Here is a 20,000-nt window from a genome sequence, read left to right on the forward strand (position 1 = left end):
CTTCTCTCACCTTCCAGAACCAAGGGACCAGGGTATAAAAGTAAGATGTCAGACACCAATGCATGAGTTCACTACTGGACCAGTAGGAGGACTCTCAGAGAACTTCATGTTGCTGTGACCTGCTGTGCGCTCTGCCAGACTTCATCTGTGCCTGAAAGGGCTGCTTTGTTGCCTGGAGCCTCCCTTGAACCTTCAGAGGCCAGCACTATTGTTGAGACCTACATCTTCACCTGCACCCGGGACTACCAGAAGTGACTCAAGTGGCTAGTTTGTTGGCCTCTTTTTCAGAGCCAAAGGGACATAAAAGGCTCCTCCCATCTTGAAGCTTCACCTGGCCCCAGTGTGAGTGAGTACTCAACCCCCAAGAGGTGTCCCACCAATCCTGGACCCTTGGGTGTGTAGCCAAAGTTGTCCAGATTGCCAATTTCCAAAATAGAGGACTTAGACACTTTTTAGAAAAAACTGCTCTGAGAACCAGAAGGAGACAGAGACCAATCTGATCGCCTAGCCGCCAATCGGAATGACTTTGCGGCATCTCCCACTATGCTCTTCTCTTCTGCAGAAAAATATTTTCAACAGTCATTGGCCAAGGGGGTATCCGACCTCATGGAACTGTCTTTGGCTACAGCCCTCTGCCTCGTCCTGGAGATTTTTTGACTTCCATTTAGAAGTCCAAATGTAGAAATCTTCGCTGCAGATTCGACCTAAGAACATCCGACAACAACCTTCACTAATCAGTCACCTCCTCCACTCTAGCCCTGATGAACTTTGTTTTCTCAGACATTTTTTCTCAGAATTTCTTCAAAGTTCAAAAGTAAGCGCTGACTGGTCCCAATTCACTTTCAGTATCTGAACTGTGCTCCATCGTGGGCTGCCATATTTTTTTACTTTGGCCCGGTCTCATGCAACGAAAGGTCCACAGTTGCCTCTTTGATCTTTTAGGTGCAAGTTTTCACTAAACACTTTCACTAAAAATTCATAACTCCGGTTCTACTGATTGGATTTTGTTGTTATAGTGTCAAATAATTTATAAAAATGTACTCTATTTTTCTAAATTGGTTCGGATTTTTTCTTGTGTTGTGTTTTCGAATTATTAAAGTTTGTTTGCTGAATAAATACTTTACATACTGCCTCTAAGTTAAGCCTGGCTGCGTTTTGTGCCAAGGTATCCAGGTTGTTTTTAGACACTTTTGTATCTACTTCATAACAAAACTCCAAACTCTGCAATAGTCCAGTACCAAGCTACACAGGGTTAAGCAAAGGTTAATTTAGGAACTTTTTGTGGTTTACCCTGCAGGGGATTGTGACTGTTGCTTGATCAGGGCACGCTCCTCTGTCAACCAACAACCCAATTTCTCACAGTAACTAACCTAGGCATTACCATGCTCATCCACATTTTTCGTCAAGTATCTCACCTTTGCAGGTTCACCAACGCAATTCTCTGATTTAGACAAAACAGATAGTGCATATTAGAAAATTAAGTCTTATAAATAAGTACTTATGACACATTTCTTTCCTTCAGACTTTAGCTTCAAAGTAGAAATGGACCAATCTTTGTCAAACCCATCCTGTAAAACCTGTAAGAAGTTCTGTGGAGGATGAAGAATAGGAGGTAAATCCCTATTTACACACAACTTTTAAAACACCATCCAATGAAGACTATATGCCTATCTGATGGATTCCTTCTTTGAGGCTTGAATGAAATCATAAACAGAAAGATACATTTTTATGTTTCAATTTACACATCACTAACCTTTACTGCTTTTGAACTTGAATAGATAACAGAGGAAAAGGGTGCAAAGGAATAAACTACTTTTGGCCCAGCAAGATCTACAGAAGGAGAAACCAATGATTTCATGGGCAGTACAGACAAACCAGAACTACTTTCACCTCCTCTCTTCTGATCTTTGCCAAAAGATGTGGGATTACAAAAATTGGAGGCAATGCATGTAACAGATGTGTAGCTGTTTACACATCAATGTATTCACCCCAAGGCTAGGTGATTCTTGTACCTCAAGAAAAACTGAGGCTGGGAAGCATTCAGGTGATCCACAAACAGATCTACTGTGTTGTCTTTTGAACTGTCTGAAAAAAGATTTGGATTCTGAAAAGAGGGGGGTAACCTATTCAGAGTATCTGATACCTGATTGGTCTTCTTTCCTATATGAAGGCCCTGAGTGAAAGATTAGTCAGTTCTGTCCCAAGGCAAATTGTTTGAACAAATCAATTGAGAGTTATTGATCCTGTGCCAAACTGCCTTTTCAGATAAAACATGGCTATTGGGTTGTTTGGTCTGACTACCACATTCTACCCTTGTATCTTCTTTTGTCAAAACTGAAGAGCCTCCCAAACTGCCATCAACTCTCTACAATTAAAGAAATACATTTACAGATGAAATGTCCAATGACCCTCGATTGATCTTGTTCCTGAAAATTTCCAACAAACCTTCTTGCTGGCGTCTTGCTGACATCTTTGGTTAACACCACTGGCGATTCTTTGAGGCAGACGCCAAATATCATAGAATGCGAAGTACCAATGGTCCAAGATGCAGATGTGACCTTGGAACCAGAAACAAGCATGCTGCCTGCAAAATATGAGATTCAGAATCCAGCAGAAGGTAAAGCAAGTCTGAGCATATGTGTGTGCCTACAGCAAAACCTAACATGTCTTCCCCAACTTGCAGAAATTGCCTCGCTGAATCGGGAGTCTGTCGTAGGAGATTAGACAGCCTTTGAACCAGCTTGATCCTCCCCACTGAGGAAGACAGGCCAATTCCATCTCCATACTGAACAATGCCCTGGTGTATACTAGGATCTATGATGGCTATTGAATAAATTTCATGGAATTCAGAAGAAATCCGAATGTCATTAATGTCCACACCATCTCCTAGATATTTAGGACTAGATCTCAAGTTTGAGAGACAATCAACAGATCCTCCAGATAAGGATGGGTTTGAATGTTTCTCACATGAAGAACTGCAATTATTGGATCTCGAATCTTGGTAAACTCTCTAAGAGAGGCTTATAATCCAAAGGGCAGAATGCAATACTGCCAATGTTTCTCTCCCACATCAAATCTTAGGATTCTTTGATGGTTGCGACAGGACATGTAGATAAAGAAGATCTGAAGATCTGCTGGCGTCAAGTGCCTGAATGGCAATATGACGAAGAAAGCAGTCTGGCTCCCACAGAAACTCATCACTAGCCTGGGGCAAAGAGATGCACACGAGGGACTGAGTTGCAGAAGGCCACATTCCACAAGCAGGCTGTGCACTTGCATAAGCATTTTGCTGCTCTAGCTAGCCCAGTACTAAGAGAGCTCCTCAGCTGTCTCCTTGCCACACAGCCTTCGGCACAACATATCAGCTACAGCAAGGCCCGATAGGTTTCTGCCCACACTGTGAGAAAGAGGTACTGAACCAGTCAATCACTGGCACTAAGAAGCGCAGCAAACGCTGTGAGTCTACTGCATAAGAAGGGCGCCCCTAACAACTGTAAGAAGCTCACACCAGAGAGAAAAGGCTGCATCCCACCCATCACTCACTGTGAAACGTCACAGAGCCTTCTATGCAGCAGACTGACATTCCCATTTCTGCCAAGAGGCACAGTGAGTGCTCCCCACTTCTTAAGCAAACAGTGGCACTGCACCAAGCCAAAGCCTGCATTCACTTCCAAAGAGAGACAGCACAATAGAATCAGGTTGGCAAAGCATGCAAAGCCACCCCAGCCGAGAGCCAACAGCAATAGTCTGCTGCCCCAGAGACACCCAGCTACTGTCTTAGGAGCCGGAAGAAGAGGCTGCTACTGCTGTGTGGCACAACCATAAATTCGGCTTACGAGAGAAGGCGGCCACTAATTTATTTACATGCCTCTTCAGACACATTTAACGCCTTAACCGCTGCGGTTTTTCCGCCGCGGTGTGGGCGTTCTAAAGGGTGGGCGGGGCTGCGACGGCCAACGGTCGTGCGCAGCACTGGGGAGGGAGTGCTGGCCGACGGGAGCACGGAAGGGGTTAATGTGCTTGGCATAGGAAATATTGTTTTTAAAGAACTATTCCTGCACCCATCTCTTTCTTGATTTAAGACTTGAAGTCCTGAAGCACTGATTGTACCACCCTCTTAAGTTGCCCTTTTAAACATGTCTCAGGTCTGCCATTGCAGTCTGTGTTTGCTGTATTTAACAGCAATTTTGACCTGGCAAAATAAACCTTTTGCCAGACCAAAACCTTCGTTTTTAGGGCTCGGCCTACGTCACCACTGCGTCAGCAGGGGGGGCGGAGCTCCGAGCTCCTTTTGTTAGGGGGTTCTGAATAGTGCAGGAAAAATTCCTCAGTGCGCGAGATTTTTCAGTAGTTTGTTTTGCCATGTGCATGGTAATTGGTCCTCGCGGTGCCCTGTTTCTAGTAGCCTTCATGCAATAGGCCATATGTTTTTCAGCTTCAGCACTTCCGCCATATCCTGTGTGGTTATGCGCACGGCAGTGCAATAAATTAACAATTAGAGCTGTCAGGGCGCTGCGGTAATAGAATCCAGATGGTCGGGGCGCGTTCACCAGTCTGCCGGGAGTTTTGCGTGCGCGCGTCCCTTTGCCTCCTTTCATGTTTAAGGGTTGGCCTTTCGCCAGATGCCGGCTCGCAGAGGCCTCTGATATTGCCTCTCCCCGCCTGCTCCTCACTGCAGCCCCACCACTGGAAAGGACAGGCTGGGAGCTCACAGAAGCCTCTGACATCGCCTCTCCCAGCCTGCTCGTCCTTTCAGCCCCCACCGCTCCTCACTGCAGCCCCTACCACTGGAAACGACAGGCTGGGAGCTCACATAAGCCTCTATATCGCCTCTCCCAGCCTGCTCGTCCTTTCAGCCCCCACCGCTCCTCACTGCAGCCCCCACCACTGGAAAAGACAGGCTGGGAGCTCACAGAAGCCTCTGACATCGCCTCTCCCAGCCTGCTCGTCCTTTCAGCCCCCACAGCTGGAATTGATATTCAAAGCATGCTTTTGATATACATAGATATGCTCTGTTGCTGCTGCTGCCTTGGCACAGTACCTGTTGTGAGTGTGTGAGGGAAGCTTGCACCACTGCTGCTTGTGATGTCCTTTTTGTGAGTATGAGGAAGAAGGAGATCACAAGCAGCAGTGGTGCAAGCTTCCCTCACACACTCACAGCAGGTACTGTGCCAAGGCAGCAGCAGCAACAGAGCAAGAGGCTCTGTGTGAGAAGCTTGCACTGCTGCTGCCTGTGATGTCCTTCTTGTGTGTGTCAGAAGCTTGCACCACTGCTGCTTGTGATCTCCTTCTTGTGAGTGTGATAAGCGGCAGCAGCAGTGCAAGCTTCTCACACTCACAAGAAGGACATCACAGGCAGCAGCGGTGCAAGCTTCTCACACTCACAAGACGGACATCACAGGCAGCAGCGGTGCAAGCTTCTCACACTCACAAGAAGTGTGGTGTAAGTATATTTGGTGGAGCAGGTGCAGTGTTACCAGTGTGGCGTAGGCGTAGCTACCATTGGTGGAGCAGGTGATGTGGTACCAGTTTAGTGCAGCAGGTGCAGTGGTACCAGTGTGTGGTAGCTACCATAGGTGGAGCAGTTGTAGTGGTAGTGTTGCTTAGCTATGATTGTGCAGCAGGTGCAGTGGCACCAGTGTGTGGTAGATGGCGTTGTGTAACAGGTGCAGTGTTATCAGTGTTACTTAGCTATGATTGTGCAGCAGGTGCAGTGGCACCAGTGTGGCGTAGCTATCATTGGTGCAGCATGTGCAGTGGTACCGGTGTGGTGTAAGTATATTTGGTGGAGCAGGTGCAGTGTTACCAGTGTGGCGTAGGCATAGCTACCATTGGTGGAGCAGGTGCTGTGGTACCAGTTTAGTGCAGCAGGTGCAGTGGTACCAGTGTGTGGTAGCTACCATAGGTGGAGCAGTTGCAGTGGTAGTGTTGCTTAGCTATCATTGTGCAGCAGGTGCAGTGGCACCAGTGTGTGGTAGATGGCGTTGTGTAGCAGGTGTAGTGTTATCAGTGTTACTTAGCTATGATTGTGCAGCAGGTGCAGTGGCACCAGTGTGGCGTAGCTATCATTGGTGCAGCATGTGCAGTGGTACCGGTGAGTGGTAGCTACCATTGGTGAAGCAGGTGCAGTGGTAGTGTTGCTTAGCTATGATTGTGCAGCAGGTGCAGTGGCACCAGTGTGTGGCGTAGTTACCATTCGTGGAGCAGGTGAGGTGTTATCAGTGTTACTTAGCTATGATTGTGCAGCAGGTGTAGTGGCACCAGTGTGTGGTAGATGGCATTGTGTAGCAGGTGTAGTGTTATCAGTGTTACTTAGCTATGATTGTGCAGCAGGTGCAGTGGCACCAGTGTGGCGTAGCTATCATTGGTGCAGCATGTGCAGTGGTACTGGTGTGGTGTAAGTATATTTGGTGGAGCAGGTGCAGTGTTACCAGTGTGGCGTAGGCGTAGCTACCATTGGTGGAGCAGGTGATGTGGTACCAGTTTAGTGCAGCAGGTGCAGTGGTACCAGTATGTGGTAGCTACCATAGGTGGAGCAGTTGCAGTGGTAGTGTTGCTTAGCTATGATTGTGCAGCAGGTGCAGTGGCACCAGTGTGTGGTACATGGCGTTGTGTACCAGGTGCAGTGTTATCAGTGTTACTTAGCTATGATTGTGCAGCAGGTGCAGTGGCACCAGTGTGGCGTAGCTATCATTGGTGCAGCATGTGCAGTGGTACCGGTGTGGTGTAAGTATATTTGGTGGAGCAGGTGCAGTGTTACCAGTGTGGCGTAGGCGTAGCTACCATTGGTGGAGCAGGTGCTGTGGTACCAGTTTAGTGCAGCAGGTGCAGTGGTACCAGTGTATGGTAGCTACCATAGGTGGAGCAGTTGCAGTGGTAGTGTTGCTTAGCTATCATTGTGCAGCAGGTGCAGTGGCACCAGTGTGTGGTAGATGGCGTTGTGTAGCAGGTGTAGTGTTATCAGTGTTACTTAGCTATGATTGTGCAGCAGGTGCAGTGGCACCAGTGTGGCGTAGCTATCATTGGTGCAGCATGTGCAGTGGTACCGGTGAGTGGTAGCTACCATTGGTGGAGCAGGTGCAGTGGTAGTGTTGCTTAGCTATGATTGTGCAGCAGGTGTAGTGGCACCAGTGTGTGGCGTAGTTACCATTCGTGGAGCAGGTGAGGTGTTATCAGTGTTACTTAGCTATTATTGCGCAGCAGGTGTAGTACCAAGAGTGTGGCGTAGCTACCATTGTGCAGCAGGTGCAGTGGCACCAGTGTGGCATAGCTACAATTGTGCAGCAGGTGCTGTTGCACCAGTGTGGCATAGCTACCCTTGTGCAGGAGGTGCAGTGGCACTACTGTGGCATAGCTACCATTGTGCAGCAGGTGCAGTGGCACCAGTGTGGTGTAAGTATATTTGGTGGAGCAGGTGCAGTGGTACCAGAGTGGCGTAGGCGTAGCTACCATTGGTGGAGCAGGTGCTGTGGTACCAGTTTAGTGCAGCAGGTGCAGTGGTACCAGTGTGTGGTAGCTACCATAGGTGGAGCAGTTGCAGTGGTAGTGTTGCTTAGCTATGATTGTGCAGCAGGTGCAGTGGCACCAGTGTGTTTGTAGATGGCGTTGTGTAGCAGGTGTAGTGTTATCAGTGTTACTTAGCTATGATTGTGCAGCAGGTGCAGTGGCACCAGTGTGGTGTAGGTACCATTGCTGCAGTAGGTGCAGTGGCACCAGTGTGGCGTAGGTACCATTGCTGCAGCAGGTGCAGTGGCAGCAGTGTGGTGTAGCTATCATTGTTGCAGCAGGTACAGTGGCACCAGTGTGGCGTAGCTACCATTGCTGCAGCAGGTGCAGTGGCACCAGTGCGCCACATTGGTGTAACACACTCACTACCACACACTCACCCCCACAGACTCACCACCACACATCACCACTACACACACAACCACACACACAACAACACACCACCAGCCGTCAGTGCACGCTTTCACCAGGGCCAAACACCACCAGCCATCAATGCACGCTTTCACGAACCACAAACACCACCAGGCGTACAACACCAGCCGTCAGTGCATTCTTTTACAAGGCGCACTCACCAGCAACCGTCAGTGCACGCTTTCACCAAACACACACACCATCAGCCATCTGTGCACGCTTTTACCAACCACACACCCACCAGCCGTCAGTGCACCCTTCCACCAGGCACACACACCTCCAGGCGGCAGTGCAGTCTTTTACCAAGCACACACACCACCAGCCATCAGTGCACAATTTCTACAGGCAGTCACACACACCACCAGCCATCAGTGCATGCATCAATTGTTAACGCATCCACAATTAACTATTGTAGCAATCTCAGTATGGTACACTTTACTTTTAAACATATTCATGTAAAGCACAGCATGCCACCATTGCTACAATTCCAATCTAACTCACATAATTCCACTACACACCACATGCACACACTCCATAACACATGGCGAAAAGACATTGCCATTTACAATGCCATTAGCTCAAACTCAAATAAATCCGAGCCCGATTGCATTTCCAATGCTTGTTAATAGATATGTTGCCTCTAGGGTAGGCCTTAGACAGTCCATAGGCAGGGTGAAATGTATGTATGTTTAAGTTTTACATGTCCCGATAGTGAAAAACTCTTACACCTGTTTTTTCATTATATCAAGGCCTTACTCTCAAATAGGATAATATTGGAGTTACCTTATTATATTAATTAAGCTGCACCTCCCAAATCATGTTTGGTGTCTTTGGAATTGTAATGAAAAATCCTATTTTATGGTGAAGTTGGTAATGCTCTCGGTGCTGGATGAATTGAGAGGCATGGCTGACGGTAAGAAACCGAGCGCCCTGATTTTGTTAGATCTTTCAGCGGCGTTCGAAACCGTCAGCCATGCCCTGCTCCTGGAGAGATTGAGTGACTTCGGGATTAAAGGTCTGGCCTTCAGATGGTTGCAATCCTTCCTTTTGGGAAGGACCCAAAGGATACAACTTGGGGACGAAATCTCCGAGGTGGGGATTCTAGAATGTGGGGTGCCTCAGGGCTCTGCCCTGTCCCCACTTCTATTTAATCTCTACCTGCAACCTCTGATTGCTTCCTTGGCGTGCATGGGCTGTACAGTATTTAATTATGCGGACGACACGCAGCTGTTGCTGAGTGTCGATAACACAAGCACCGCACAACTCCAAGCCCAGAACATCTTGAGGTATACTGTACAATGGATGACGGAAAATCTTTTGAAAATCAACCCAGATAAGACTGAGGTTTTGGTGATTCCATCTGCCACCTCACCATGGTGTGACCTATATTGGCCGGCGGAGTTAGGCCCGGCTCCAAAACCTAGCTTGAATGTAAAGAGCCTGGGGATCAAACTGGACTGTGATCTATCAATGGCCAGTCAGATCTCTTCTGTGGTAGGAAGCTGCACTAATATCATCAGACAGCTACGGACGCTAGCCCCCGTCCTCTCCCAATCCATGATGCGCTCAATTGTAGCAGCTACTGTCATCTCGAGGATTGATTATGGGAATGCCCTCTATCTCGGCCTGCCGAAAACCCTGACAAACAGACTACAGGTCGTCATGAACGATGCAGCACGTCTCATCTTCAGGCTCCCAAGACGAACTAAAGCATCTCCCCTGTTACAGAGCTTACACCGGCTCCCTATCAAAGAGCGAGTGGAATTTAAAAATCAGTGCACAGCTCACAAGGCAATCTACGGTCTGGCACCCGACTACATTAAAGATCGCTTGGTGGTGTACAGTCCAATGAGAACCCTTAGATCCTCAGATTCTCAGCTATTGGTCTGTCCCCAGTACAAACTTGTAACCAAGGGAGGAAGAGCCTTCTCTGTGTTAGTTCCTCAGTTATGGAACATACTACCTGAGACGCTGCGCAGGGAAGGGAATCTCCTACGGTTCAGAAAGGTGCTAAAAACACTGCTGTTCAGAAGAACTATGAGTGCTACATAGGCTAGTGGGTGCCTTCTATTCTGTGACTGCCAAGCTATTGTTCTTACCATCGATTTCCGAGCGCCTAGAGACCTGCAGGTGATTGGGCGCGATACAAATCAAAAATAACAATAACAATAACAATAATTTTTAAAATGCTACTTTTACAAAGCTGGCATTTTCCTTCTTAGCCATTTAGTGCAGCTAGCCTGTCTCTGGATCACATGACTGGGCACAGTTGGCAGTTACAATAGAGAGTTTAGGTGTGCCTGGGTGGGCCATCACTGGCAGGATGAAAGGGCAGAACTGGGCACAGCCCTACTTAGACTTGAATAGTATGTGTTCTGTCTTCACACAACGGAGTCCATACCCCCTGTAGTTAGTCTGGAGCCAGGGCAGGGGAGGCAGGAAACATGTGCACTTCTAAGTGGAAACTCTTGAAGCTTCTCCCACTTCAAAGAAGGCACCAGGTATAAATATTGGACCCCAGACACCTACTCTTCAGTACACTTCTGGACCTGTAGAACATTCTGCCAGGAAGAAGGACTGCTGTGCTGCTGAAAGGACTACTATCTGCTGGACTGCTGCCTTAAAGAACTGCTGCCTGCTGTGCTGACCTGCTACCCTCTTACCTGGGTAAGAAGGACTAGACCTGCAACCTGTACCCAGGAACACCAGAGTGACTCGAAGGGCTAATTTCTTTTAACCAGCACCTGGACTCTGCAACTTTGAGTCCTATCCTGCCAAGTGGTGCCACCCCTTGTTCTGGACCCCTGGAATTGGTTGTAAAGGTGTGTTGCCAGCCCATCTGTGGATCAAGCAGAATCAATGCATCTGCTCTGCTGCACATCACAATCCCGAGTACAACTAACACATTGCCTCTGCTGCGTGGACTTTCCCATCACCAGGACCTTGATTGCAGCCTCGATGCTCCTCAGAAGCGACACATCGCCTCCGCTGTGCGACGCTTCCTCGACACTGGACTTCGCATGACCCTCATCGGCGGGATCCTCGATAACGATGCAGGACCTTGCATTGCAGACATGTAGCTTCTCGGCTGTGCAACATATCCTTGACGTGTAACCTTCCAAAATATTCTTGTTCAGTAAGCCTGTAGCTGGCACGCGCTACAGCAGGATTGGCTTAAATTTGTGAGTTTGTCCCGTTCCGGCATGACCAGATATCCACAGTTGATGCTCTGTGCTTTTTGACACTATTTTCACCTAAATCTTAAACGTTGCATATCTCTCATTCTACTGATTGGGTTTTTGCTGTTTTGGTCTTGTTTTATTTTTTTAAATAAACTCTTTTTTTCTAGTCTACTGTGGGACCCCTTTTGTGGTGTGTTTTCACCTTATTACTGTTTGAAGTGTTGAACAAATATTTTACACATTGCCTGTGAGCTAAGCATGGCTGCTCTGTACCAAGCTACCCGAGGTAAACTTCGGGATTGCTTGTGACTTCACCCTGACAACAATTGTGATTCATGCTTGAGTAGGATTCACCCCCTCAACCAGCAACCCAATTTCTTACATGCACAATACAGGAAAACAGAAAATTAAACTTGGGACTTGTGGGAAGCATTTGCCCGCATTGCGACGTTGATTTTTAAAAAGAAAACGTTTCTGGTGTTTTTATCGTAAACATTTTCTTTACCAGTACTTTGGAAAACCCATTGAAGTCCACTGCACTGGGAAAGTAGTGTGGTGAGCCTCAATGAGCTGTTGTCGGCCCTCCAGCAGTTAAAATCCACCAAATCCATGCATCCTGATTAGGGCTGGGCATAGTTCGCGAAGTAGCGCTACGCGTAGCTACGCAAAGTGCATTTCACACTACGCGAGCTACGGGTAGCACTACGTGAACTGTGTAGTAGCATGTTCGCAGTGTGCAAGATGCCGTTTTCAATGATTGCACAGTGCGGACAAACATCCGGCACTGTGCAATCATTGAAAACGGCATCTTGCACAGTGCGAGCTGTAGTTTTCTGCAGCACGAGTAGATTTTTACTCAAGCGGCAGCTTTCTCAACGCGAACTGGTAGTTTCTCATCACGAGCGGTCACGAGCATACGCGACCACTTGCAATGATAAACCTCACCTCCCCGCGTTCAGAATCTCACAGGGAGGTTTATTTTCCAGGCTCGCGATCGGCAACTTGATTTTGCTGATCGCGAACGAGGAAAAAGTCTCACCAGGATGTCATTTTGCTTGCTTGCTGTCGCCAACTTGACGTTGAGGACTGCGAGCAAGCAAAAAATGACCGCTGCACTACGCACGCGTGTTTGCACTGTGCTACATGCAGTTTGCTTAGTGTGAAGTGGCGCAAACTTCGCAAACTACTCAAGCGTAGCATAGTGCTTCGCCCAGAGTTAATCCTGATGTCCTGTCCAACAAAAATTTAATTTAATATTTACCCTAAAAAATCCACATTTTCCTTCAAATACGATCATACTGTGTGTACCGAGAATAGTGAAACTAAAATATCGATGGCACATAATATCAAATCCAAAATATTGACAATTAAGTAAGTATAGTTTTTCTATCTCACTCCACATATATGTACCTATTCACTCTCTCTCTCTCTCTCTCTCTCTCTCTCTCTCTCTCTCTCTCTCTCTATCTCTCTCTCTCTTGCTTTCTCTCTCTCTCTCTCTACATATATATATATACTAGCAGCCCGTCCCGACGTTGTAAGAGTATGAATTGCTGCCTGCCAGTAGTATATTGTTTTGTAGGATTTCGTTTTGATAGCATTTCTTATCTGTGACAGGCCTGTGAAACGCTCCGATTCACAGTGCACTGCTGATGCACTTAAGAGTGCGCGTTCAGTAGTGTGTGAACTCGAGTTTCCCTACTTTATTTTTCCTTGCAATATTATATAGCGCGAACTCGACAACATGGCATGAGCACAATTTACATGACAGAAGAACACATTCATTTGTGGTAGGCACGGTGAGACAAAGCGATTTGCCTGGAATCACAGGATGTTGAGCTGATGCCGAGATTTGAACGTAGCTCCCCAGCTCTAAAGTTCGCAATTCTAGAACTTGTGGCGGGAGGTGTGTCTAAAAGTGTATGTCGGTGCTGGCCATCAATGAGAGAGACCTGTGCATTTTTCAAATGGGTGGTGAAAAAATATGAGTATGTTGCTGGAGATGTGGGCCACCGTGCCACCAATGTACTTACCGAGGGAGGGTAAACACCCATTATTCCGCAACTTTCTTTCCGCATACCATCACTCCGCATACTTTCATTACGAAAGTACCATGACTCCGCAATGCCATTATAACGCATGGCATTACATTGTATATGCTTTTACCACGCATACATTTACAACGAAATTCGTTGTAAATGCATGAATGGTAAAAGCATGTTTTTTTTCAAATGTTTTGATAAGGTAAGTATGGGTATAGAGGTATATGTTTTGGGGTACTGAGGTATATGTTTTGGGGTGTTTGGGTATTTTAAGGGTTCAGATATAGTTTTGGGTTATGGGGTACAGGGGTATTTTTAGGGTTCAGGGCTAGGTTTGGGTTTTGGGGTACAGGGGTATTTTAGGGTGCAGGGGTAGGTTTGGGTTTTGGGGTACAGTGTTATTTTTAGGTTTCAGGGCTAGGTTTGGGTTTGGGGTACAGGGGTATTTTTAGGGTTCAGGGGTAGGTTTGGGTTTTGGGGAACAGGGGTATTTTAAGGGTTCAGGGCTAGGTTTGGGTTTTGGGGTACAGGGGTATTTTAGGGTTCAGGGGTAGGTTTGGGTTTTGGGGTACAGTGGTATTTTTAGGGTTCAGGGCTAGGTTTGGGTTTTGGGGTACAGGGGTATTTTTAGGGTTATGGGTAGGTTTGTGTTTTGAGGTACAGGGGTATTTATAGGGTTCAGGGCTAGGTTTAGGTTTTGGGGTACAGGGTATATTTATAGAGTTAAGATGGGTTAGTGTTTAAGGGTGTTGGGGTATTTTAAGGAGTAAGGGTGGGTTATGATTATGGGGTGCAGGGGTATTTAAAGGGAGCAGGGTGGGATTAGTACACGATATGAGACATGGCATGAAGGGCGGAACGTACCACACGCCCCAGCGTTTGTCACGCCCCCACCACACGCCCACAGCACAATGCAGTCACGCCCAAAAGGGACTACTTTGCTGGCACAGTTCTTTTACCTTTTAAATGTATATGGTGACTGTCTGCATAGCCTATGTCCTTCTGCTGCAACTGCCCTTTCCAACGCTGAATTGGGTGTTGTGATTGGTGGGGTGGTTCCTGAGATTACCCGCCTCAAAGGTTTGGGCTCTCTCTTTATTATATTAGTATGGATATATATATTTATCAGGCCACCTTTGTTTCCTTTCCTCCAAGATTTATGAGCAGGAAGAACCTCCATGTAAACCCTGGAGAAGAGGAAACTCGTTATATGCTTGGTGGAATTGAGGCGGTCCCACCAAGCATATTGCAGCTTCTGACCTCTGCTCCAACGCCAGGGAACAGCGGTTCTCTGATGGAGCCAGCAGTCCCAGGGCGGTCCCACCACCCAACTCCTAATGGGACAGTTGGACCACGGTGCGGCATTGGCTGGACCCGCCACCTCTGCTCCGCCATGAGATAGGGCCCTTAATGTTTAAGATAAAACAAGTATGTTAAAATATATATTTTTTAGTTAATACAAATCATACTTTACCTTGTGCCAGATTACTGACAGAGTAACTAACAGGCAATGATAGTGCCAACGATTGGCACTATCGCTTTCAATCGCAAAAGGAATGGCAGATGCATTAGAAATGAAACCCGAGACGAGGCAGTCACATGTCCGGGGACCACATGCAAGCACATATGTGCAGCCCTAAACAAGCTCATCACCTGATGGGCAGACTGCACAACATACTTCTGGTCATTCCATCAGACAGAAATGGCTTTCTGAAAATGGAATTTTATATATCATGGGCACTTTGTCATTTAATAGATTATTTTTTTAAAGAATTGGCAGAGAGTGTCATATTCTTGGCCTGACTTTCCAAAAACTGGTTCTAGTGTTATTTTTTTAATCCTATAGAAACTGTTTTTTATTTGTTGAATCACTCATTGCCCTTTTTAAAGATCTCAGTCAGTATTTTATGAACATATTCAAAATTCATTGAACAGTTTGACCTATATGTTTAAATATCACTCTAGGTTCCTGTATTGTCTCTGAGGATAGCTCCACCCATTGTTTACAGTGCTAGCCACCCCTCATATGTTTGACCTGTTAGACCTCTCCGGTTCAGGTCTAGTGGCGACCCTGACTCTGAAGTACTCTGAAAATATTATTTTGTGACACTGCTTTAAGAAATTTTAAAATGCCAATTAAAAACAATGCAACACAATTACATTTGTAAGATAAAAGATTTTGGGGAAAGAATAAAGTTATAATAATAATTATAAAATATATAATATTATAATACATATAGAATATAATAATAATTTTTAGTTCTATTAAATCACCTGTTCTTGTTAGCGAAGACTCTCTGACAAGGGGATACACTGTGAACTCAATCATTATTACATTTAATACATACACGCTAACACTTAGGAACAGATAAGCAGGAGATTTTGAAATAAAATCGGAGGAATTTCAATATTCCTTCTTAACTAACACTTGGACAGGACAGGCGTTAGGTATGCTCACCTGCTGATTCTTGTAGCACACACTGCCGCAGTCCTACATGGCTAAACTCTCCATTAAGAAAGGTGTAATGATACTATGTTTTTATCAGCATTGGAAGGATGAAATGCGGCGTTGGTCCAAACGAAATCTCAGTTTGTAAGCTAGTGGTTACACCCACACCTAAATAACCTGCACATCAATCTGCAAGGCTGTTTTATCAGCCTAATCTTTTTATTGAATTCTTATTCATGTCTTGAAACCCTTATAGTTATTAAAAAAATAGTGTCACATTTACTTGGGTCCTTTCACCGAAACACACGAGAAACCAGAATAAAAGCGAGACTGTTGTAGAAGTCAGCCATATGATCTGCTCAAGATCACAAGGTGCGCTCAGTGCAGTTTGTAGTTTACCTGCATGAGGGTCTCTGGGTGCAGCTTAAACCCCAGAGTCCAGAGGTTGCCGAGGATGGGGACAGGGGTGGGCCCGGGGGGCAGCCGGCCGCGCATCCACATCACTTTCATGAACTGCAGAGTGACGAAAGCCAGCAGCAGAGCCACAAAAAGTTCACCCAGGAGCAGGAGCGCCATCTTTACTCTGGGGTGAGCCCGCCCACGTCGATCCCCACGTCTTCAGCTGCTTGTTTGCGCTCCAGCACGGGCAGGCGCCAAGCTTGGCAGGTGGCACGTGCATTGGCATGACCCACTTAGCCCAAACATTGCAAAACTCTCAGATTGTGCACGTGTCTGCAGCTGAAGGCTTTTGTTGATCTGTTGCAATCACTGTTTGCCATGGCCTTCCCTCAGAGAAAAATACCCGCCCCTCCCACATGTATTGAGCATGGATGCCAATGCACCAAAGTGGCATGGGTAGCGGAAGTGACATCACATGCCCTTTGACCTTCACTTTCACTCACACACACGATTACACATACACACATTCACACGGTTGTCACATAAACACAGTCTCACCTGCAAGCACGCGCACATCCTACATTTAAAAGCATTATTTGACTTACCTCAGCTGCCAGGGAAGGTCATATTCCAGCTAATTGTATTCCATTTTTTATTATGCTAATAGGGAATAATGTAATATCATTAACAATCAGTGTAATAAACAAGCATTTGCAATGCAATCGGTCTCATCTTTGGGGCCTATGTATTTAGCTATGGAGCACATTAGCTTGGGTGCTGTAACATCTGTTCTTTAACATGGAGGGAAAGTTAGCACCAAACTGCGTGACATGCCAGGTATGGGAACACATGGAGAGAAATATTACCTTTCAGCGGGAAATGGTATAGTCCAAAGCTCTGTTTTTAATATAAAGTCAGGGCCTTCGGTGGTCATATCACTGAAAATACAAGATTTAAAAAAATATCATTGTCTACGCGTGCTTGTGGAAGACAATTTCAATGGACTGGAATCTAGAGAATGCTACAGTGATTCTGGTATTTTACTGACCTCTGCTGGTCCTTTTCTATCAAGAAAGTTAAAAAGAGGAAGTTGCCAGAACAATAAAAAAATATTAAGTCCCAAAGCAGAAAGCAATTCTGGTATTATACTGACGTCTACTGGTTGTTTTCTATTAAGACAGTTAACCCCTTCCATGCTCATGACGGAACGGTTCCGTCATCAGCGTCGGTGCTCCGGTGCTGATGACGAAACATTTCCGTCATGAGCCAATACGATTTTAAACCCTTCAGCACTGCAGCGAAATTCGCGCAGCACTGAAGAGGTTAAATAGAGGCAGTTGAACAGACGAAAAAGTCCCTAGGCGGAAGCAGACAAGTCCTAGGGCTGATCTCCAGAGCCCACAGAGTATATACACATACAAGTGTATACTGAAGTATATACAAGAGGTCTTGAATGCTCGACCTGAAAAATTACTGAAAATAAGCAGAGTGGAGCCCCAACCAACATCCATAAGGACGAGCTGTTTCTGTGTTCCTGGCACTGATTTTGCCATCGCTGAGCCAGGGGTCCCAAAGGGCAAGCCAGTCGTCCCAGCTCCACTCTCTGGTGACCCTTAAGTGTATAAAATGACCACAATTCTGTTTTAGCATGTCAAATCTTCTTGACTGTTTCTGTTTTGTTTAATAATACTTCAGGAATAACAGATGACCACCCTGACCAACACAGTCAGCTCGCACGAACATAACATCATCTCCTACGACACCCAGCTCATTCTCTCATTCTCAGAAGGCCCGCCTCCTTTAGAGTCAACTTTCACAGATGTTTGATGAACTTCGCCGAGTGGATGAAGGACAACTGTCTCAAGCTCAACACTAACAAGACGGAGGTCCTCGTCTTTGGTAACAACATCTCGCCTTGGAATCATGCATGGTGGCCTGCTGAACTTGGCCCAACCCTTGCCCCTACAGACCACACCCGCAACCTCAGCATCATCTTGGACAGCAAGCTATCGATGAAGAAACTGATAAATGCAGTCTCATCTGCTTTCTTCTACACACCCTATGTATGCTGCACAAAATCTTCAGCTGTCACCAGTCAGCGCCAGAAAGACAGGGCCCCGTCACCAGCATACTGGAATAATGGGAGCACACGCACAGCACCATACGTCTCATGAGGAGACTACTAATAATACAAAACTCAGTGGCAAGACTCAACCTCGACTTGCCCAAACAAACTCATATCACACCGCACCTCAAGAAGCTACACTGGCTCCCGATCCAGAAGAGATGGTTCAAAATGCTGACCCACATACACAAAGTCCTGCACAAGGAAGGACCAACATACATCAACAAAAAATGACCTTTCAGTGGGCCCATTGAAAGGCTGGGGCCCTGGGCCAGAGCCCACTTTGCCCATTCCTTAATACGTCTCTGATGTAATTGGTGCCCGTGTAAAGCGCTCCAGAGACCGTGAGCTGAGTTTGTAGTATGTAAACCATAAAAAAAGAAATATACAAACCTGAAATGCTGTGTAACAATCAACTCACATCCTGGAACTGTTGCCTCCACAGTCCTCACCAAGTGGGGACTGGGAAACTCACTGGAGGATTTCATTTCTGTGTACATTTATGGTGTAGTCAGTGCAGATAAATTCCTATAGAACAGGTGTGGGAGATGTTTTAGCACCCCTAAAACAAACCTGCTAATAGCCCTGCTGCAGTTCAAAAGGGAATGGGAATAAAGATGTCTTCAAATTTTACTTTTATCTTGTCACATTTGCTGTGTGTTGAAAGTCAAAGGTCAAATGTCAGACTATGTCTGCAGACAAATTGAAGCTTTTTTTTTAACAAGGAGATTTGTGTTTATTTTTATATTTCTTGAGTGCAAAGTGATAGGATTCGTAAAGTGAACTGTGGGACAATCTTGCTGTGAGAAAGAAACGTCTAAAGGAATAATTGTTTTTGAAACATACAAAAAAATCTAAAGAAATACAAATGGGCTTAGGGGAGTTAAAACAGGGTGGCATGGAGGTTGGTTAATGGTCACTAAGGGACCAGCAATGCCAAGTTACCCGGCTCTGTACATGGTGTACTGCTCCAGTCCAGGTTTTTTTCTGTGTATTCTGGCACTTGTAGTCATAATTATTCCATGTCAATGTCAATGTCAGATGTTTTTATATAGCTCGCTTATCACCAAAAGGTCTCAAGGCGCTTTGCAGAGGAAAGGCATTAACCTACCAGGGTGAAGCACATACACAGGAACTTATTGGGGAAAGAGCCACGTTTTTAAGCCCCTTCGAAACTCCATAAAACAGGACAACAAATCCCATAACGACATGTAACCTAAGACGACATGAGTGGTTTTTCAGCAGCAGCATTCATTTTGAGACAAACGGTATTTAGGGAGCAACCACAGAGGTGTTGTTGTTCCCCAAATGTATTCAGCTCATTCTTTGACGAGCATCCAGGATGTAGTTAAAGTTTTTTCTTTTGTTTCAAGAGTGAAGTAAGAGATCACTTTTTTTATTTTATTTTTTATAAATCTTTTTTTGGCGAGAAAAACAAACGTATGGCCGCATATAATAAAGTGACATAGTGCATAAGTAGATCTTTTTAGGAAATAAAGTGTAACCATAGATGGCATTTCATAGTTCCTATCCCGTAGATTTTGGATATAAAGTAACAGTTTGAAAGGATATACCTTATGCAAGGCGTCTTATTTTTTATTTTCGAAAATGCAACAGCAACAAATAAGACATCATTCATGTACATTATAGGTTTATGCTGGTCAAAGCATTCCTGTTTGGCCTTTCATAGTTATCACTCCACTATCTCAATTCACATAGGGCATGATCATTATTAAGCTTTACAACAACTACACATACATTTTGTAGGCTATTTGTGTTCTTCTTACCCTCCACCTTCCCCACAGGATGATCATCACAAGATACTTGTGTTTATTTTCCAGCCTTGGTGCACACCTCTGCAAACAATAACATTTCATCTGATCATC

At 45.8% G+C, this 20,000-nt stretch overlaps 1 protein-coding gene across 1 annotated transcript in view; it reads right to left on the minus strand.

Annotated features, from left to right (window-relative positions):
- The window catches only part of LOC144792919 (cytochrome P450 2J2-like), a 62,120-nt gene extending 45,923 nt beyond the window's left edge, over nucleotides 1-16,197 (minus strand). Inside the window, exon 1 of the mRNA XM_078668121.1 lies at nucleotides 15,990-16,197. Coding sequence (XP_078524247.1) covers nucleotides 15,990-16,166 — 177 coding nt within the window. The 5' untranslated portion in view covers nucleotides 16,167-16,197. The remainder of the gene's footprint in view (nucleotides 1-15,989) is intronic.
- Between the last annotated feature and the right edge of the window lie 3,803 nt (nucleotides 16,198-20,000).

This window comes from Lissotriton helveticus, chromosome 11 (assembly GCF_964261635.1).
Source record: "Lissotriton helveticus chromosome 11, aLisHel1.1, whole genome shotgun sequence".
Taxonomy (NCBI): domain Eukaryota; kingdom Metazoa; phylum Chordata; class Amphibia; order Caudata; family Salamandridae; genus Lissotriton; species Lissotriton helveticus.